Source organism: Takifugu rubripes, chromosome 8, assembly GCF_901000725.2.
Source record: "Takifugu rubripes chromosome 8, fTakRub1.2, whole genome shotgun sequence".
NCBI lineage: Eukaryota > Metazoa > Chordata > Actinopteri > Tetraodontiformes > Tetraodontidae > Takifugu > Takifugu rubripes.
Window position 1 is genome coordinate 11008015 of NC_042292.1, and position 22505 is coordinate 11030519.

General features: G+C 41.2%; 1 protein-coding gene across 3 annotated transcripts; it reads left to right on the plus strand.

Moving 5' to 3' along the window:
* Positions 1–1587: 1587 nt before the first annotated feature.
* nat16 (N-acetyltransferase 16) lies at positions 1588–21807 on the plus strand. 3 transcript variants are annotated; one of them, XM_029840664.1, is made up of 7 exons: positions 1645–1781; positions 8537–8726; positions 13468–13547; positions 13863–14088; positions 14250–14474; positions 17058–17383; positions 17643–21807. In XM_029840664.1, the coding sequence occupies exons 2-7, from the start codon at positions 8724–8726 to the stop codon at positions 17869–17871; spliced, it is 1089 nt and encodes a 362-aa protein (XP_029696524.1). In that variant the 5' UTR covers positions 1645–1781; positions 8537–8723; the 3' UTR covers positions 17872–21807. The 3 variants fall into 3 exon arrangements, with proteins under 3 accessions (XP_003966831.2, XP_029696524.1, XP_029696525.1); XM_029840665.1 differs by lacking the exon at positions 13468–13547; XM_003966782.2 differs by lacking the exons at positions 8537–8726; positions 13468–13547 and having other exon boundaries at positions 1588–1781.
* The last annotated feature ends 698 nt before the right edge of the window (positions 21808–22505 follow it).

Here is a 22505-nt window from a genome sequence, read left to right on the forward strand (position 1 = left end):
ATCTTAGCTCACAAACAGCACATTCTTCTATATCAGACAGATTAAAAGAACAGCTCCTGGGTCAGGCCCTAACCCTAACCCACCTCCTGGGTCATGCCCTGCAGCTCTGTCTCCAGTCAATGCCACTTCTCCAACAGCCGCCGCATTTCTGTCGCCCTTGACCAGAGAAGTTCGAGTTCACACATCAAGCATCATGAACATTAAGCATTAGCAAATAATAAGAAACATTAAGTAATGAGAAACAATATAACAAGAATAAAGAATATAACAAGGTAAAACCAAATAAGAGATAACTTTAATATAATGGATCTAACACATGGAATGTGGGGGTGGGGATGTTTGTTTCCATCTCTGGTTCCATTGTGTCCCTGAACCATTTGGTGAAAAGCAAAACTTATCCATCATTAAGACAATTACTTTAGCAGTACATGATGTTGCACAGCAGAACATTACATTGTAAGGTTATTGCAAAATTCTGACTTTGTTTATAATTTCATATTCCATGTAGAAAAAAAGAGTATTTCAACCACCAGATATTTAAAAAGATAAAGAAAAAAAAGAGCGGTGGATGCAATTTTTTTTTTAGCAAATTCACTTGTCAATTATGTTCTAATTAAAGGCGGGTTTGCCCTGTAAGAGCCAAAATTTAAATTTTCTGATTACCAGAACAGCAACAAGAGCTCTGCTTGTCTGTCAGAAGTAGAAACAGTTGGAGAGGTCCCTGAGCTCAGATAACACCAGCTGCTGCCTTTTATGAATTCTGCAGCAAAACAGAGGAGGAAAACAGAAATAGTGGATTAATTATTGATTAATTATGAATAACTATAGCACCTACAAGCAATACCTATTTATTTTTTGATACATTTCAATGACTTAAGTCTATTTGCTGTCCTTGAGGTTAATTATACCACATTTCTTCATGTGCAACTGACTTAAATTGTCGGGTTTCTGCGAGAGGTGGCGGTAACTGATCGCTATGGTTACAACCAGATTTTCTTCTGAGAAAACCTTTGATGATTCACGGTAATGCCCGATCCGGGGGAAGGCAATGATAATTCTGGAGGTGTTAAGTCTGCTTATGCGACATTTTCTTCGACCCATGCAACATTTGAAACGCACATCTCGCATGAGAATCCCCTTCTGCAATGGAATGATGCCGAAACATTTCAGAGCCGATCGTTGGTACACAGTGGTGGTGCACCCCGATCTTTGGTAGTGAATTATAGAGTAACACATGATCGAAGAAGGAATCCGTTCGGCTCAGCATTATAACGCTTTTATGTTTGGGTTGGGTTGGTTTTTTTTTTTGGTTTTATAAAAAAATATCCAAAGATGGATCGTCATCATCCATCAACCAATGGACGCTTTTACATATAATATTCAGTGAAATATCTCATTAAATTAGGAGCAAAAAAAACCCAACTTCTAACATGTAATTTCACAAAATGACGAAAAGTGTGACGGCCCGAAACGTGCGTAAAAGGATGCTGCGAAGAGAAATAGAGATACATGCGCGCACGCACGCACGGGAGAGAGAAAGAGAAGAAGGATGGGGGCGGGGGTGCTGTGGTGACGTTTCCCCGCACCAATGACGGACGCTTGATGTATAGAGCAGCTGTAGGGGCGGGGCTTGTGGTCCGGTCACCATCATCATCATCATCCTCATCCTCATCCTCCTCTCACTCCGGAGCGGTGTCCGTGTTTCTTTCGTCACCACCAGCGGTACCGTCTCAGCGGCCCTCCTCGAGCAGCGACCTGAAGGACACCGGTCATCATCCGCGGTAAGAAGCGCAGAGAAGGCGCTCTGGAGGCCGTCGACATAACGCCGGCTCCTCGCTGTCCGATTGGTTGTCGTTCTGTACGGCCGCGGAGCGCGCATCGTGCTCACAGGGCCGCAGGTCCTTTGTGACGTAGGCCTACATTTTTTTGACAGGGTTTTAAATTTAAGGAGCAAAATGGTTTTGCAAGGTTTTATAAAAGCTTGTCAGAAGGACAGATGAATGACCCTTTTATTCCATTTCTGGGGCTCCGTTACTCCGTTACCTCCTCGATACCAGCGGTGACGAAAGCATCACAACCAATCAATCAATCAATCTATCAGAAATGTATGAAGCTGTGTCAATACACTAAAACATCAACCCGCCAAACCCCAACAATATTAGGTGGTTTATAGTATAGCAGAGGTGGTTTATATATGCTTGTGAAATTCTGCTGGGCCTTTACCTATATGATGCAGCTCTAAAGAAAATAATAACCCGCACACTATTTTTAACGGACTCCTCTTTTCAGATGGTATTTTTACGTTGAACAGTCCTGTAAATGGGTTTTGTGCCTATAGACTTTTTATATTTTTGCACAAACAGTTATTACAGGTGTTGAAACTTCATTTTGGGGTTCTACCATGTTCTGTTGTTGTGATTAACTCTATCAGACCTCCTGTGATTAACTCTGTCAGGAATATTTTAAGTAAGCCAAATCTACAACAGGGCCAGTACCAAGTCATGAAATTACAGGGTAATGGTTAAAACGTTAAGCATGCCAAAACAAAAGTAGAACTAAGCAAATACTATGATTAAATCTGTAAAGTCTTGAAGGTGTCTCATTGTAATCCTTCAAAGGGGCCATTTATTTCATTAAATAACAAAACAGTACTTCATCATCATATAAAAATATGATAAAATCATTTGTTTTACACAACCTACTCAAACCTACATTAAATATTCAAATTGTAAACACAAATACCTGTCTATTAATTCTATTACTTACTACATCAGAAAGTAAATGTCTGTATAAAACACAAAACAAAAAACTTTCTTTCATTTTCACTTTTTCTTACGATGAAAAATGTCGGGTGATAAAAAGACGTTAAAAACGTATCTCTGTTGCTTCTACATGGCATGACTTTAATATGGTGCATTTTTCCTGATGCTGCATTTCCATTCCCGATGACTGTATAGCATTCTTTGTTTAAAGGAATCTGGAAAGTGGCATCTGTGTATGTGTGTGTGTGTGTGTGTGTGTGTGTGTGTGTGTGCGTGCGTGCGTGCGTGCGTGCGTGTGTGACTGAGGACTGCAGCACTAGGTAGGAAACAAGGTCATCTTGTACCTCTATTGATATGATGCACTGCTATCCTAGATAAATCAAAATGGAAAATCTATGACTCAGTCAGGCTGAAATGATCGTTACACAGCTTTAATATGGAAATAAACGAAATGTAGCACTTTCAGGGAACTGAGGGATGATTAGGAGATACAAGGCCCTTATTCTGGTATCTGGTAGCACACTCCTGTGAATGTGAGCTACCGTGAGTGGTTTACTTTTAGTAAACTATTCAAAGCATGAGTGGAACCGAGTAGATCGGATCTGTAAAACATGAGACATCTCTGACGTGTGAGATGAGATTTGGGGAAATGTGGGGAAAGCATAAAGTATGATGAAGCATGCATTGTCAAAAATTTCAGATATTGTTTGGGGGAACATTCATTCATCAGTTGATTGACACACACTTTGAAGACCCTTTTGGAATAAATAACCACTACAGTGAGGCCACATAAGACCACAGTTTTATTAAACCACTTGTAGAATATTGGTTCCCTGACAGCTGTCTGACTCTCTGATAATTAGCTTTATAGCATTTTATCCTATAAATATTTAAAGTGCTCTGTGGCTAAATAGCGAATGACATTGTTGTGGTTAACATTCAAAGTGACAGCCGTCCTCCTCCTCCTCCTCCTCCTCCTCATTGCTGTAACCATCATCGTGCTCACGCTGCTCACACATGGTTCCGGTGTTTGGCCTGGTGGCTCCGTTGTCATGTGAGCTTTTGTCATGACGAGAGAGAGAGACAGGCAGAGAGAGAGAGAGAGAGAAAGTGAAGAAGTGGTTTGGATGTGATGTGATGTTTTCTGACAGTTTGGTATTTGGGATTGAAAGCGTGGTGGCATTATTGTATTAATCATGGAACGGAGAGAAAAAACAGCAAAGCACACATGGACATCCCATTCTTTCCACTTCTGTCAACAGATTTACCCTGAGTCCAGTTTCTGTCTCTGTCTTTGTCCCTGTGTATATGCTGAATAACAAGCATGTCTGTGCACGCAGGTGAAGGAACATGGTTCACATCACACGGAGTGCATTATGCAATGTGTGCCATCACGCTGGATCTCAGTTGGCATTAGATAACTTCCACTGCATGGGGGGGGGGGGTTAGACAAAAGATGCCATCTGAAGTATGCACCTGATGCAAATTTATGCCGGTGCTTTTACTGCAAAAATGTCTATAAATCTGTTTTTAATGTTCACGAGACTTTTCAAAGACTGTTTAATGACTTTCTCTCTCCCTCTCTCCCCCTTACACACACGTCACGCTTAAGGGACCTCGGAGATTAATAGGTGTATAGATGCTGCAGTGCAGAGGGGAGGATGGGGGAGGATAAAAGGGAGAACAGAAGGGAAGGATGGATTTAAGAGAGCAGGAGGAGGGGGGGATGGTAGGAAGTCGTTCAAAACATGCTCTTGCATTTTAGCTTTATTCAGGTTTACAACAAGCAAACAAACACATTTTGAACTCAGCAGCTCATAAATCTAAAGAATAGTCGATAGATGGCGTGTGAGTAGGTAGACCACAAACCCTCAAGGATGAAGAGGGATAATTACACATGGAAAAGAATTATTCCAGGAGGAGAAATGAAGAGTTTCGAGAACCTCTGGTGGCGTTTATGTAATATACTTTAAATTTATGCTCTGAAGAGGAAGCAAGGAAACAGAAGAAGGGAGGAGACTGGATCAGCGTTTCTTTCAGTGGAGAGTATGTGGGCCACATTAGCACGGAATCCAGAAGCACCACTGGAACAGACACGGCAACAAAAGTCTTCTGTTGCGCATGGTAGTATGACAACACTGGTCTGAGGTATCAGACTCGCAATATAGGACCTGGAGGCTTTGACAGTTTGTTCAAATCTTTAAAGTAACAGATTACAACAAAAAATAAAACAAACAATGAACTATAAGAGTAAACGGACCATCTAACTTAATTGAAAATCCAATTCTTCTAAAATTTTCTTCCTGTGATAACCTGAATGCTGGATTGTTTGTTCTATGCCATGAAGCTGGCACATGACAAGACAAACTGGCACAGGAGAAGGTAGATGCCAACCACTGAATCACTAAAGTGCTGGTGAAAAGGATGGGAAACACATCAGAACAAGGAAGGAAAAGGTGTCTAAAATGAGATGAGAGACTAGATTTACAAAAAAAGAGGAAATGTTGCACAGAATAAGAAGCTTGTAGAAATGAGTAACAAATAGAACAAGACATAAACCGTACCCGCCCACTTTACTGACTCCTTGGTCCAAAAGCTTGACTTTGAGACATATGAATGTCTGAAAGAACTGTTAAAAATACAGCTCATTGAAATCCACCGTCTCTCCTTGTACGTTATTCATGACCTCCCATTCAAGACCTCCCGTTCAACCAGGTATTGCCCACCACAACCTCTGATCGCTGCTGCCAGCAATCTTTTGACCGTGTATGCTTGGCCAGCTTCGATCATCCGGGGTGGAGGAGCCAGCTTGGATGGTGGAACCAATGGGCTGTTCTTAGCAAGGTTGAGTCTAATAATGTGAAAATTGGAATGTACCTTGAGAGACCTGAGGCGTTTGACCGATGCAGGGTTTATTATCTTGGCTATGGGGAAAGGATCCACAAACCTTGGAGCCAGTTTTTGAGAGTGCACATGAAGAGGAAGATCACTGGTTGACAGCCAGACCCGAATGGGAGTGTAACACGTCAAGCTGCCACCTTCATCTGTACCAGGCCTAGGAGGAAGACACTCCGAGGCCTGGCCGAGGTCTGGTGGCAGCATCTCACCATGGAATAGAGTCAACGGAAGTCCCTTGTCTCCATCGTTTTCCTGGAACCGCGGCAGCTGATACCAATGAGCACAGTGGAATGGGGACATGTCCGTGACTGTGGTGGGGATCGTCTTGTAAGCAAACTCCAGTGAGGTCAAATGGTCACTCCAGGAGGTCTGGTTCTGAAATATCAGACAGACAATGAATGCAGGTGTTCAGTTCTTCCAGAATCCAGAAACAAATTGTGGTCCATGAACCTCGTGCAACATGATTTCAGAGGTCTGTTTAGCTGAAGGTAACAGGCAGAGCTATGAAATGTGCCGTCCTAGAAAAATGTTGACCATTGCCAGCACTGTGATGATATCTCTCAAGGCCAGTAGTCCTTTCACAAAGAACATGGTCTCACAAAGGCTGAAGCAATCCATAATTGGGCTTAATGTGACATCTTGTTTGAGGCACAAACAGAGCAAGTTGACATGTATCCCTGGACAGCCTTATCCAGAGAAAAGCGTGTCTTTTTACCCCTGGATGACATGGAAGCAGTGACATATGAGCCCAGCCACTTAGGCTTGAACAGCTTGTTGCTTAGGCACTCACTAGGCCCTGATCTCACTGCTGTTGCCTGCTGACTGTCCCTTTCAATCTGCCAAGACATTGGTCCTGTCAGTCAACTGGGAGGTAGAATTGTTTCAGGTACCTTGGTGGTTCAGGATTGAACTGACAGGGCATGGTGACAGCCAGGCATGTAGAGCAGCATGAAACTGAACCAGCTGAAACAGTGACCATCTAGTCTGGCATGAGTTCAGACTTTTTGCCTCTCTTACATACTCCTAATTCTTTTGATCAGTCCCAACTCTGAATTTGCAAAACCCTATGGTGTAATCAACCACCTGTTGGCACCGCTTTCTCAATTTCAATAACTTCCAGAATGCTTCCCTTGCACTGGCTGTGTGGTCAAATATTTGAGTGCAACCTCATACTTTTCTAAGTCCTGACACTACCGTCACTACCCGGGACTACTTCACCATAACCCACACTGCAGCTCTCCCTATTTAATGCGACATGACAAACGTCACTTTAAATTGTACATCAGGGAACCTGGATTTGCGCTTTATTAGACTGTGCATAAAATGTAGGTCACACTGTAACACAAGGGTTCATCTGTCCCCCAAATCCCCAGAGAATAATGCAGATGAAGCCAGATCTAGAACGGGCATGGGCACCGGTGCAGGAAAGAACTGCCCTGTCAGATGATTGACCTGGGATGAGATGGGGTTGAAACTCCTCCTGCTGAAAAATAAATAAATAAACAAACTATACAACCAAGTTATTGTCAGTTAACTGTAAATTCACTTAAATTCTCTCCCTCTGATACCCTGAATATTGGCTCATGCCAGACAAGACTGGCAGAGGACAGACTTTAAACATTTAGGGTGCAGGTGAAAACAATCAGGGAATCAACTAGATAATCAGGCACACCAGGGCGGATGGTAAAGGTATGTGATATAAGAGGATAGATTACATTTCCAAAATAAAACGTCAAATATTCGAGAAAATAAGAAAGCTGTGAACACATTACTCAAAAATGCACATAGCAAAACATCCAGCTTGGATCAGCTGCAGGTCAAAGGTCAAAAGTGGGGAGGGGTGAGGTTACTGTGGAGCTATGGTCAGAGCCTAATACCCTTTTGCACAATGTTTTTCAAAGCTAAGTAAATAGAAAATAATAAAAATACATTTCTATAAAGTAATTTTAACTGAAATATATAGGGTATAAATATTCCCATCTGTATTAGTATTAGTAGCTCCTATGGTCACAAGAGGTGGGCTCATTCAGGCCTGTTGATCTTAGTGCTACTTTACAAAACCACTGAGGTTGTCAGTTTGAATGAAAGAACATCACTTACAAGACACATTTTTTTTGTTCCCTTTGGACTGAGGTCTGGAGATTTATTAAACCACTCAGCGATATTCATCTTGTCATCTTCACATGTTTTTTTCCGGGCCTTCATCTTTGTGGAGTCGTAATTCTTTTGCAAACTGAATCAGAGCGCCATCAAGGATTTCTCCAGTCCTACATTCAGTTTTTCCCTCCTTTACAAGCCTTCTGGGACACATTGATGACCTTGGATTGACCTTGGAGTCACATGTCTTTGGGTGAAATCAAATGGAGACTCACTTTTCCTGTAGCACCTGTTGTGACCACTGAAAAGGGACCACAATAGAACCACGATAGAACTGGGACAACAGTCCTATCTATCTATCTATCTATCTATTTATCTATCTATCTATCTATCTATCTATCTATCTATCTATCTATCTATCTATCTATCTATCTATCTATCTATCTATCTATCTATCTATCTATCTATCTATCTATCTATCTATCACTGCATTTAATTTATATTTTCTGTTACTCATAATCATTGAAGCCAAAACAGCTGAAAACATTGTTATTTTTGGATGGGAAAACAAATAGCTCATGATAAATTTTCTCTTTGTATTTTTGCTGGTCTTTTAAATTACTGATAATGTTTTTGTTTTTGTTTAAGAAACATGAAATAAGAATTTTCACAAAACTGTCTTTTGTTTTCTTGGCATCAAGTACAGACTAGTTGACTGACAGATTTACCAACTAATCATTTTCTGGTGCCTGTGTGTCAATGGTTTGTTTTATGTATAGGCGTGGCAGCGAGGGGAAAATGACATGGATCCTGCTAACGCACTACAGGGCAGTATGCATATGTGTTTGCATCCATACGGGACCTTCTGGCATGAAGCAGTGGAGCCAAGGATCTACCCTGGAGACATGAATGACTTTGCTGTCCATGTTCTCATCACTTGACCCAACAGGATAATCCACTGAAGACATGGTGTGTTCCTTTGGTTTTGTATATTCAGGTGTGCAAGAAATCTGTTATTTTATACTATGGTGGGCCTATCTATCCTGTGTAGATGTGTGGCAGGAGCAGAGCTGACAGGTTACTCCAAATCAATGGAATTTGTCAGTAGAGACATTTAAAGTCCTAAATTCTGAGACTTTCCTTGGAAAATAGTTCAGTATTACCTTTTTGGTCATTTTGGGTATGTCTGCTTACAGTAGTATGGGAGTTTTAGGGTACTGGAGTAGGCTCGTGCACATTATATGTCTACAAAACCTATGTCTGGCAACACCTACAGAAATTTTGAAAGTAGACATTCAGACTTTACCTGAGGCTTCCTGTGCACAGTCTGTTCCACCTAAGGTCATCTGTCTGGTTTATTTTCCAATGGAAGTCATTGTTATTTTCCACAGCTTGCCAGTATGGGTTGATGGGACTCAGTTAATAACCAGGGCCCAGTCTTCACTGAGTACACTGGTATTCGGTGGCTGAGCAGCAGGCTTTTGAAATGCGCCAAATTCCATTTTGTTTGGAGTGTGCTGCCAGCCTGAGAGAGGAAGGAAGCAAAAGCATGAAAGAGTGAATAGGAGAATGAATCAGTGTGTGCCTGTGTGTGTGTGTGATTGAGAGAGCGAGAGAGAGAGAGAGAGCACAGGGGCAGAATGACAAAAACAAACCAGCGCTGGTACGCATCCAAGCTAGACACCTCATGGCAAAGAGCATCAAACCATGATGGAAGATTACCAATGTGGATGTGTCGGCTGCTCTTTTAATTACAGAATCCCTGCAACTCAAATACTCTAAACGAACATATTTTAGTTCTATCTCTACAAATAAGCTCAGATCCACTAATGTGATAACAAAAGGATGTGCAGAAACAAATATAAATGAATACTGTTGCAAATATACCTTATTTGACCATTTTCCTTTTTCAAACCTTTGTGGAGTAGAATGTACCCTATCCTATAACAATAAAAATGCACATAAATATATGAACATTTCAGCACCTTCCAAAGGCAGATTTAATGTCCTTTGGATGACAAACATCTACAACACACATAACTCCCCTAATCAGCACACCACTATGTACATACAACTATACAATACTATAAAATAACACCATTGTTTATTACTTTTTAATTAGTTAGTTATTTTTTGTATACATAATTTGTCAAATAGCTTATCTTATCTTCTCTCCTAACTTGGGGAAAAAGTCCCTTTAACAGTTGATAAGTTTCTGGAATTTAGCGTCAAGTCTTGAATTCCAGCAGTCTTTCAGTGGATGCCACGGAATAGCTTTGTGTTGCAGTTTTACACTTCTAAACAGCTCTCCTCTGTGTTGTTGTTACGGTGGCTGGCAGTAAAATAAAGTGTCATCTGTTTGATGCAAATTGACGGGGGGGGAGATTCACAATAGCCCCACTCCCCCACCATAATAGTGGTGTGCCACCCTTTATTTATTTCATTCCACTTTTCATTAAATACCTTCCTGAAAGTTTCTTTTTAATGAAGAATTATCAGCCAAATGTTTTAAAGATTTAAAGGTATCAAGTAAAAACAAACCACATTGGTTTGTAGACCGATTGTAGAAGATCTAAATCCCGTTCCATGTTTTTCTATTAAGATAGTGACATCAGAGGAAGAATGTATGAGTGGAACTGATCCTTTTTTTCATAATTTTTTTAGTCCAATGATCTTGAAACTATTCAAAATGATAATTTTACTTGTCATTTTCTTGAACTTACATTCTATAAATGTGAATGTCCTAAAGCCATCAGCTAAGGAAATAAAACCCTCCCAGAGACTGCACCAGTAATCCCAGTCCACAAACTGGATTGTTGGTATGACCACAAGTGCCACTTTTCTTTCTTTGCATGATGCAGATTTGATTTTTATTAGAAAGGTTCTCTTTAGCGGTCATTACTCACGTCGTCTTGGCTTCTCTTTCCCAGCAGATAGCCTCATTATTGAGGCAACGCTTTCGGAATGTTGTGGCAACATCTCGCCAGCGACTGAACAAAGCCTTTCTATGGTAGTAACGTCAGGTCCAGTGTCCATGGCAATGGAATGTTGTCGTCTTCCCTGTATATTTCATTGACATATCTGCTGGGATTCTTCAAAAGGCTCTGGAGATCTTGCACCTAGTTCTCAGTAAGCGCTGGAACAACCAATTTGTGATTATCGCTGAGACCACGTCAAACACTTTTGGGCTAGTTTAGGCAAGCTTATCTTTGGTTAGGGAGTCATTGCTGCGGCACTGCTGGTCCTTCCAGAAGAAATGTGATGTGATTTCCAGTATGTTGCCCACTTGTTCTTCTGGCTGATCTTTGATATGGATTCATCATATGGATGGGAGTGATGGGAGACTCTTCTTTTCCTACACATCCGCTTTACCAGCCCAAATCATTTCTTTGTCTTCTTAAGTGCTTTATCCCTTTCGGGGTCACAGGGAGGTGTGCAAATATGGGCAAAGGTAGAGCGTACTCCTGAATGAGTCGCCAGTTCATCGCGGGGCCCCATGTGAGCAATTGAGGGTGCAGTACCTTGCTCAATGGTACCTCGGCAGTGCTCTAAGGATTATTCTGGCACCTCCCCCTACTACCAGAACCATGTTTTGTCTGTTCTGGGGCGGAGAACCTACCTCTTCTCAGCCCAGTTCCCAACAGACTGAGCTATCACAGCCACAATAACTTCTTTGTCTTTGGTTTACGTTCTTATGTTTGTGGATATCCCCTTACACCTGGCACAATTTATATATATTCAGGATTGACAGGAAGCAGGTAGCAGTACGCTACATGAATATCCAGGTATAAAATGTACTGAAATTGAGACATTGTTCACTGCACAAATAAGGATAGTCAAGAATTCACTTTGGCCAAACTAGCCTAATATGAACACTTCTCCGATCCACCAGGAAGTGGTAAAATGAGGGAAAAAAAGGAAAAAATAGTAGAAGTGTGCATTCCTGTGATGGAACTTTGGAACAATATGCAATTTGTGTCCAATGAGAGTTCGAACTCCAAGGCTTCAGTATCTTGATAGTGGCCTCTTGTGGCAGACTCCTGGTAAAGCAGCGAGAAGCAGGGAAGAACACAGTGTGTTCTTCAATTACTAAGATATTTACCTGCTGGGAATGTCTGAAAAGACCACACGTAAGAAGAACAAGAGGAGTTGGTTACCTGTGTGGATAAGATTCTGCTCGGCTACGTTTGTATATTAACATAGAGATGTTATTACCACGTGAGAATGAGACATGAGCAGTAATGACCTGGAATGTAGTGCAAATAACGACATAGATGAGGTATTGCTTTTCTCTTTGAGTCTCCCCTCACTTTTCTCTTTGTTTATTTTATATATTTCTTTCATCTGGGAGGTCAGACAGTACAAGATATTGCCTTCCCCCCTTTCTTTTTGCTGACCTCCTGAACATGTAAACAATGAATGACACACTTGCTCATTCATCCATAGAAGCTGAAAATAAATCTAGTAAAAACCATATATGGCAGTTGAGGAAGGAGAAGTTCTTTTAGTCGTGATGTGCCCAAACTAGGTTTGACCGCAACCTCTTAAATTTCTCTAATAAGCTCATCACTCTATTTTATCAAAATCTGCAAACTGGTCTTTTCCAGATATATTGTCAAAAATAAAAGTAAAAGAATTGGTTTGAAATAAGGTTGTTAGAAAAGTATATTTCATCCTAGTTGAATATGTCTCATAATTTGTTATTGTTGTTTGTAACTAAATGTCTATATTTTACTTCACTATAACTGATTTTGAATTGTGCTCATTTTTTTTTTTGTCTTTTTGTTGCCAGCTTGTCTTATTTTATGATCACTTTGTGTGTACCATGTGTTAATGCATCGAGATCCATGACATTCATCTTCGAAAGAGTGAGCATGTTTTGGTTTTGCTACCAGGAAACAGATTTGAGGTCTTCACAGGTGATGCGAAACATAAAAAGCACAAAGAGAACTTCCCGCATTTCAACTTAGAGGTTTCAGGACCACAGTTTTCTTTTTGCATTCCAATTATGTCTTTAAAAGTACAAAAAACATGTAAATGGAGGTAATGATGAGGCCAGAACAACATAAAATACAGCTTTTTCGGAGTGTCGTTCAACCCGGTGGTCCAAGGAAGACCTTAAATTGTGATCACGAGTTAGTTCCCCAAACTCATTGTTTAGTACAGTTGAAGTCAACAGTGAATTTGTGTATGTAAAAAAAATAACATTGTACATATGGGAAGATTCTTGTTTTTTCCACTTCCGGTCCACCTTGAAAAAAAAGAGAAGAAAATCAATCATCCACACCATCCAATGTATACATATTTCTCTTAATTTTTTCATTATATGCTGGTTTAATGCCAGTTGTGTATCCCCACAGCACTTTTTTTTGAACATATAGAGTAATGCTTTTCATTTGGTTTTCACTCTGCCATTTTGACCTGGGGTACCTGTTGGGCAGCTGCCCTAAAATAGGGTTGCAGGGATTATGTGGAGCCAGTCAAGCTAGCTGCTGTAGCTTCCCATCTTTCGAGTGTTGTTCTGCCTCACTGTTAGATCATCTCTCTTTCAACTCTCTCAAGAAACAAGTCAAGTAAATGTATGTCTTTGATTTTTTTCTTTTTCTTGAGTTTTTATGATTTCACTGTCCCAGATTGCAATTAAAAATTTCTTCCTCCCTTTGTGCCACTGTGCCTCATTTTTGGTTCCTTCGGGACCACTTTGGTCTAGACTGTGTCTGGTTTCCTGATTCTGACCGTGGAGCCTTTCAAACTTGCTATGCTGGTTCGACCAAACTGCATAATCAGAAGGTAGGTGTGGAAACAACCAGCATCTAAACACCCTTATGCCTTCAATCACAATCCTGTGGTATTGATACGCCTCCTGTCTGTCCCTAACCAAATTTGATTATTGATTCTCTCCCTTTTAATCTATAGTTCTGCAGCACTGGAAACATTCCACTTGTCAAATATTCCTCACTCAGCACATGTTCATCTCTCAGAAGGATGAAATTATTCATATTTTGTCATTTTGGACAGGTTCATAATGATTTCTCTGCTCTCTCAAGCCTAAACACTAATATGATCAATCTCCAATAAGCTCTCCTCTACTTTATATCTCATCAGTTTTTTGAAGATGAAGATTGATACCAGCCTGACTATGCCCCAGCTTCCAGAATCCCTGTCTCAGACAGGTCTTCAGTTCACCTTGGCGTCTGAGGAAGATTTTGATGACATCATGGCCATGAGCCAGGATATTTACGGGGGTCTGGACTACCTGCCCACAAGATACAGCAGCTGGCTGAAGGAGGCCAACCGCACCGTCATACTGGCCCGTAAACAAGCGAAAGTGGTGCGTGACTTGTTTTGTAAAACTCATTAACTTTATAAGCTATATTTAGAAGGTGATGGACATATTTAATAGTTGCAGTGCTTGCCATTGGCCAACTGCAACGTTGACACCGGTAAACAGCAAATTTGTTCATTCTGTAATGTGCTGCATTATCTCTTCAGATTGCTCTGGAGTCGGTGTGTGTGATCGACAATGGAGAGACCATGCTGGTGGAGGGTCTTCGCGTGGCCCCTCAGGAACGGGGCAAGGGAGTAGCAGGGGTCCTCCTTCGCTTCTGCTCTGAGCTGGTCAAATCCAAGTATCCAAATGTCAAAGTAACCCGCCTGACCCGTGATGATCAGCTCGGCCCCAAGGACTTCCAAAAGTATCGCATCATAACCAAGCAGGTACCAAAAACAATGGTGACAAAATGTTCTATTCATCCATCTATTCATCCAAATTCCCCTGGGACTGGGTTATGATGGCATCCAGACTTCCTCCAGCTCATGGGGGAGGTATTTCAAAGGTGTTCCCAGGCCAGCTGACTTACTGCTGTCAATGTGGACCAAACTCCTGCTACAGTTGTACAGGGGCCATTCAGCCCTTAACAGAGGGCCTCTGACCTGTTACACCCAAAGCACCTCCCACTGAAAGCCATGAAGGACATGGAAAAAAGCATTCTCCAAGTCCACAAAACACACATGGACTGGTTGGGCAGACTCCCATGAACACTCGAGCACCCTGTGGAGGGAATACAGTACAGCCGGTCCAGTCTTCCACAACCATGATGTTAGCAACAGTCAGTTGCTCTTGTCAGTCATTGTTCCTCCTGAATTCAAGGTTTAATTATCGGTCAAATTCTCCTCTCCAGTACCCTGGAATAGACTTTCCCATGGAGGGGGGAGTGTGATCAGCCAATAGAACACACCTTGTGGTCCCCTTTTTCTGCCAACCCAGAGGCAATGCTGCAAAGGCGTTCCAGCCAAGACAGTCCCACAACATTCAGAGACTTAATGTACTGAGGAACTTCTGAACTACCTCAGTGACTCAGCCTAAGTGATGAATGAATCAAACTCTTAAGTCCTCAGTCTGCTTCCTCTGTAGAATTGTTGTCAGTAGGATTGAGATCCTCAAAGTATTGCCACCATGAGTGGCCCTGGAAACCTTAAAGCCACAGCTTCGAACAGCTGCATCAAGTTGAGAACGGGGTCCACTCGGACAGTGGTCAAACCTCTGCCGTTCCACCCAGACCTCCACAACAGACCCATACAATATGTTTGGGTCTGCTAGGTCTTTCCAGTTTCCTCTCTTGTCAGTGGATCCATCTTACCTCCAAGTGGTGATCAATTTCAAGCTCAGTCATCTCTTCACCTGAATATCTGAGACATACAGTATGACCCAAGGTCAGATCATGCAATTGCAAAATAGATCATTGACCTTCTGCCTAGGGGTCCTGGTGCTACGTGCTCAAATGGATAAACTGTGATTAGATTAGAGCTCCATCAAAAAACGCACCACTCAGGTTTAGATTGAGGAGGCCATCCCTCCCAATCATACCCTTCCTGGTAATACTGTTGCTGCTCATCTATGCATTAAAGCCTCCCAGTAGAATGATGGAGTCCCCAGTCGGACAACCTTTCATTACTCCTCTAAGAAGGCTGAGTTGTCTGCACTGCGGTTCAGCTCGTAAGCCGAGTGAGAGATCTATCCATGACCTAAACGTGCAAGGAGGTGACCCTATCATTTACCGGAGAAAACTCCAACACAGAGCAGCTAAGCTGGGGAGCTATAGGCAAGCCCAAACCAGCTTGCTGCCTCTCACTGCAGAAGGAGTTGAGTTCCAGAGCCCAGACTGTGTGTGGAGGTGAGCCCCACTATTTCTAGCCGTTAATACTCCACCCCACACAATACTAGGTCAGGCTCTTTCACCCCCAGCAAGGTCACATTCCATGTCTCCATGGCCAGGGTCAAAGTCTGAGTATTGGGTAATCCGGGCCTCCGCCCATGACTGCTAGAAATGGCAGTGGTCCATTTTGAACCCTTCTGCAAGTGTTGAGACAATGAGAAGATTGGCTCGTTCAGGCTGCACCCGCCCGGGTCCCATGGGCAAAGCCCTGCCCACCACTGTGAGCCCCTACCCCATGCCTGGCTCCAGAATGGGTGAGATCAATCCGGGCAGTGTGAACTGCCTTGGTGTAATGTTCTTTATCTGGGGCTTTGGAACACTCTGAACTGCCACCTCGGGAGACCATAACAGGAGCATCAAGCCCCCAACAACATAACTTCTAGGCGTCCATGCCCCTTCACCATGATAATGTGGTGAATCAGGGAGAGGGAAAATGTTCCAAAATGTTCTAGATTCACTAAAATACACCTGTATTTTTATTTAGTAATTCATTACAACTTAAAGCCTTGTAACCCAGAAAGATTGCTTCATGACTATTGGGTCCATCCATACATAATGGCGAGTAATTAGTAAATTTTCACCCTCATATTTTCCCGACATTTTGACAGAAAATGACACTAGCAGTGATTCCATCCAGGCAGACGCTACTGATCACCTTCAGCAGAAGTCTCGACTACAACCGTACTACAACCAACTGAATGTGAGCAGGGCCAAGCCAGAGGGAAATGGCTGTAAAATACAACTTACTCAAAATACAACATCTAATGCTTTTTCAAATAAATAAACTCTCAGTATTATTGGAGCTTTTGGACATGAAATTTAACCATTGCTTCAAGTTCTGCCATATGCACCCTAAAAAAACATCAAAATGAATTTTTTGGTCTCTGAATGAAGACGTTTTATTGAAATTATATATAAAAATAATGCAAATATGCAATAAACATGTAAAATGAAAAGTCTAGTGAATAAATATCACTATCTACAGTAAAATCGTGCAAATGTACAGTAAAACTTATTTGGGATCTTTGGCAGCATAAAGGGTAATAATTCTTGTTAATTTAAAAGTTTTTTTTCATCTTTACAGGGCATTCTTCTGGTTCGCTTTAGAGCCGAAGACCTCAAGGTCTGTTTGTCCAACCTGGATGGAGACATCCAGTCCTCTCTCCCCAACACCCCTCCAGTTCGTTTGGACCACACAGCTATCCACCGGCTTTATCTGACTACCGACCTGATGCAGGGGGTCCTTCCAAACTCCACTATCATACAAGACTGGCAGCCATTCAAACCATTGCCCAGCAACATGGCAATCCTGCTGAAGAAGGATATCGACTGGATGGTGGACGACCTGGCCAACCCTACTGTGGCTAGCCTCTGCACCCACCCTTTCAGGGTGCCCATTGGGGATGAGTGGTAGATTATTTATTTATTTCAAACATTTCTGATTCATTTATTTTTAGATGATTGGTTTCTTAAATCAATTAAAATTGTTTAAAAAAAAATTAAAAAAAAATCAGTGTATAAGGAGATGGCTAGTAACTGATAGATCTTTGTTTAATCATTTAGTTGGACGTCATATTGGTACTGGAGGTCTAAATTAATGGCATAAGCTATAATGGCACTAGCTATAAAAATACGAGAATACATTTTTTTGCCCCTTTTTTTCATCCAGGTATTATCTAAACATCGATATGTTCGGGAAAGACCTGGCCCTTGTCCAGCAGCAGTTTCTGGGCCACCTACAGGGCCACACCGCCTCCCTGAAGGGTCACGTGATGTGCCAGATGTTCCTGGATCCACCACTGTGGAAGCCCATGGCCGAGTTCTGCCGCCACATCTTGGGTGTGGAGCTGGTGAAGGAATACACCGAGCAGTGCGTGGTAGAGTCAGACGTCATCTAGTTTCACTTGGGTGGATCTAGATGGATGAAGGATGAAGGAGCGAGCGAATGAGGAAATCGGTCTAAATAAGAAAAAACAAAATACTTTTAGTCACACTTAACAGAAAAGTAAATTTCATGAGAAGATAGGAGATAGGAAATAGGATAGAATGCATAATATCCCCTAGATGTGAATGCGTTGGCCTCTGTGGTTCGTGATGATTTGGAAGGTTGAACACAATCCATCTTTGGAGCCAATTTTCACATACAAACCAAGCTCCATTCAAGTTTAAGAAATAACATGTAAGAAATCAATATTTTGCATTAGATTAGAAAAAACAATAACCACACAATTTTGTTTTTATGTCTTGTAACAAGGACAGAGAACCAGGCAGGAAAACAACTTGTTCTGGACATTTTAAAGCTAAAAACAAATTTCATAGGTTGATAAAACCATAAATGTTAAAAAAAAAGAAGTTAGTATTCATTCAGTATTTCTCCGCTGTTTTAAATAACCCTTTTATGTGTATTCGTGTGTTGATATTCATAGTTTCCCGACTCCAGTAAAGTATGCTAGGATGAAGTGAACCGGACTTTTAGATGCTCAATGACCTTTCACCTCTCACTCAAAGTACAGCTTCCTTTTAGGCATTTCATTCTGTAAATATGGATCTTATGTAAACAAGTTGAGTTGATAGAGTCAATCTGCACAACTCTGGTGGCACTTTAATAACGGACAGCGCGTGCATGTCAGAAAGAAAACCATCGATTGGGATCAATTTACGCACCCCAAAATTTTAATATTAATGCAGAAACCTGCAAAGTCAATTATCCTCCTTTAGTGTCCGATTTTCATCGCAGTGCTTTTTACTACAAGTATTTGGCAGTTTTCGGTTGTAACTAATGTCATATTTTCCTCTAATGCTGCAATAATTTTCTTTTTCATTTATAAAGGATTCACTTATAAGTTGAGCTGTGGTTCAGGCTTACTTTTGTAGACCACTTACATATGGTAATGTTAAACCAAATGATAATGCTTGAAAATGCTTAAGACTGTGCGGTTTGCTACTGACTAGCTATGATAATAGCGCTTAACGTTAATGGCTATGTGCGTTAAACAATACTAACAGCCGAGCTAAAACGAAGTAAGGATATTCCAGAGTTTATGTATCGATAAACCGGACTAATCTCTAAGTTATTGTTGCAATCTCAACAGGCTGTCACGGCCAGGGACAGTGTTGACTTTATGCATGAATAATTCTTATTTAAACTTATTTGTTGACAGCGGCTGTCCGCAGCAGCTTTAGGCCTGAATTATTGAGCCATTCACACAGTGATCAGAGTCAATGTCAAGCAGAGGTCACAGGAAGCATCGCCTGCTGTTGTTCCTGTTTGACCAGTGCGTTTGGGGGTGGAGGAGATCAGCTTTATTTCACTGCATCAAGCGATGCTGTTGGACTTGCCGGCTGCAGCACAGTGTTATGTATAAATAATTATGTATAAATTAATTTGCAAAATAAAGCTTTCGGTTAACGTTCCTTTTCGATGCTTAACAATTATAACTGTGGCTGAAACATTTTAGCTTAAAAAAATGTATTTTGTACATACGTGCATGGTTACCAGAGGATATATGTTTAAAAAACAACAACTGGGTGACATGTGACCATAACAAACAGCAGTGGGTAGAGCTGCTTTAGGTTTTTTGTTTTTTTTATCCTGTATACAAAGAAGCCCAAAACCGAGCAGACAAACGTCTTTGTGTATCTGTTTTCATCTCGATGTCGATATCTTTGTCTAGGAATTTTATGGCCTGAAAAACTAGCTAGTCAGTGGATGTGTGGCTGTAAGAGTGTTCCCACAGTCCCCTAATGTAGCATGACAGGGGGACAGATCACAACGTTACCATGCAACTCAGCTCCAAAACAAATTACATTTCAGTTAGTGTAAAACAAGACCTGTTGTGGATTGTCGGGTTTTTTTTTATTTCACCACATGGCCTGCATTGATTTCCAAAAACCCTGATGTGCAATAATGAAACATCACCCTCAAAACATTAGGGCAACATGGCAGAGGTGAAGTTAGGTTCGACACTAAGCTGACAGTTGTCGTTTGGAAGATAATGAAGATAGTAAATGAGATCTTATCTTTCAGACATAAAAAGATCTAGTGATGGTCTGAAAATGAAAATGACAAATACCTAAAACAATGCAATCATGTGTCTTATACTATCTACAGATCTTATCTCATATAGAGGTTTTGTCCCTCTAAACTTTGACAACCTTGTGTGTTGAGTTTATTTATTAATCAGGGTTCATAATAATTTACATTAATGATAAAGTCTTAGAACCAAGAGGGTCCTGTAAAAGTCAAACTACGTTAATTAGTTGCCAGAAGAACCCTTTTCAAAGTAATTTTCTTTAAATGTGGACCTCAGTGAGCACTGTGTAATTGCTTAAATTCTTTTCCATAAAAAGTGAATTTACATTATTTGGCAAACCAAAATGTGCTGGGTCGGTAATTATCAACCCAGTCCTACAAAGACCGCCGGGTTTTCCATCCTACCAGGTAGACACCAGGCGTTACCTGTTACCAGCTGCATCCCAGAGCCTACTGAGATCCCAGCCAGCAGCTGGTGCCTACCTGGTAGGATGGAAAACCTGGCTGGATTGATGGCAGCTGTGCTGACTTTAAAACAAGTATAAAATAAAATTAAAAAAACAGCAGCAAAATAAACCAGCATCCCAACCTGCACTGTAAATTGTAAATTGAGTTAAACTACTCCTGAAGTTTGTGTTCTTGATAATATAATCAATGTTTCATTGTCCTTGCCTACCTGTAGTTTAGACAAATATGGATCGGTATATGGACAGGTGCGCTCACAGCGGCTAAACTGGCTGTGAGCGCGCCAAGAGAAGCACAAACATGTGCCAAATTTCAGAGCTACTGCAGAATAAACATATACGCTTTATACATGCTTCCTCATATAAAGAATAATTGACTTTATTCCACCACGAGCTTTAGAGAAGACACTCAGTATCTTGAGTTCAATGACCTTTGGCCTTTATTTAAGCACCACAGTGTTTGAAGTTTCAACTTTAAGTCTGAAAAGGTTTTTCTGTTCTTGTTTTCCTGTTTGTTTTGAAGAGCACTTTGTTTAAAGAAATGTGATGATGTATGTATACTTTGTATACAGGTGAATCAAATGTCACACATTGTGCTGTAAACCCCGCAGGTGTTCTGGGAGGAGGGGGGGTCACACCTGTTGGATCATTGTACATTTTCACGACTATGACAAGCCATTGAGTTGGTGGGTGATGCAGCGTGCACTTTAGTTGTCTGTTGCGAGACACCAGAGCAGATCCCATCTCCAATGTTTCCCCACGTCATCGAACCCACCGACAGAGTTCCTAAACTAGAGCTGAACCCTCTCACACACGGTCTGTATATGCATTCACAGAGAAACTGACAACAAGAGTATATTTTATTCTGAGAAATGATCGATGTTTTTCACATTTACAAGGTTTTGAAAGAGTATTGCTACGCCAGGTGATAATGGAACACTATCAGTCTAACCAACGATACTTTGTATATACTTTCCCTGAGCATTTCTGACCTCATACATTTGGATCTGATAGAAATATTTTCTTTTTTACTCCTTTACATTAGGTTGACAGCTGCTCTCGCTGTAAGGATTAATGTTATTACATGCAAAGTATAAACAAGATATGCTTGTAGAGGCAAACCTAACCAGTGTGATCATCGGGACGTAGAAATATTTTAAAAATCCCAACATATTTTAATATGCACAAATGTAATTCCCTGTACATCCATCTTGTCTGTGCTCTAACGTGTGGTGACCGCTTTATTGTGATGTCATTTTTGTTGTCTTAGACCTCCATCAAAGGGAACATGAACAAACCTGTCTTATTTTAATTAAACATGCAGTATGTGACACCTGGGTCTTGTCTTGGGTTATTTTTGTTAAGACCTTTTGGACGTTTAGTGACAGCTGGTGTCAAAAATAAAGATAATTTCAATTTAATCCATCATTTTACAAATGTGAACTGAAACAATTACTCAGCATTCTGTCACAGCAGTGGTTGTCAGTAAAATAATGTAGTTATTACAGACGTACATGGTTACATGGAATAATAGCTGTTTCTATCTGAGATCTGCTGGAACTGAAGAATTTATAAAGGTTTTAAAACACAGGAAGGTGTGACTGGAGGTCAGATGAGACGACTGCTCTCTTAAAAGATGGAGGACTGGAAGGAACAAACCAAGTCTGAAGCACCTGAAGTCATTTCTATAGCTTGTTTCTATTTTCTATATCATTCAGAGTGATTCCATAATTTGATGACTGTTCTCTGGAGTCAGAGTGATGACACCCAACACATGTTGTGATCCTGTGAGTGGAAGCACAGATTGGTCCACTGCAGGTGTGAAGGTGTGAAGCTGCTGCTGTCTCACTTACTCTGACAGTCCCCCTCCTCCCCACAATTCCCACAGCACCCCATGGTTCACATGCACACTGGGACAAGATGAAGTCACTCACCAAGAAAGTCAGGGAGATGGAGTTCAGGTATGTTTCTCCAGGACTGTGCTGGGTCCACTTTATGATGCAGAACAGCCAAACTACAATAGTTTATTATAATT

Excerpts from the sequence above, each read along its gene's own strand:
- nat16 (XM_003966782.2), top strand. The coding sequence starts at position 1,603 with ATGTATAGAGCAGCTGTAGGGGCGGGGCTTGTGGTCCGGTCACCATCA. Across the intron at positions 14,089-14,249 it reads CCCGTAAACAAGCGAAAGTG|ATTGCTCTGGAGTCGGTGTG; the intron begins GTGCGTGACTTG and ends TTATCTCTTCAG. Across the intron at positions 14,475-17,057 it reads ATCGCATCATAACCAAGCAG|GGCATTCTTCTGGTTCGCTT; the intron begins GTACCAAAAACA and ends TCATCTTTACAG.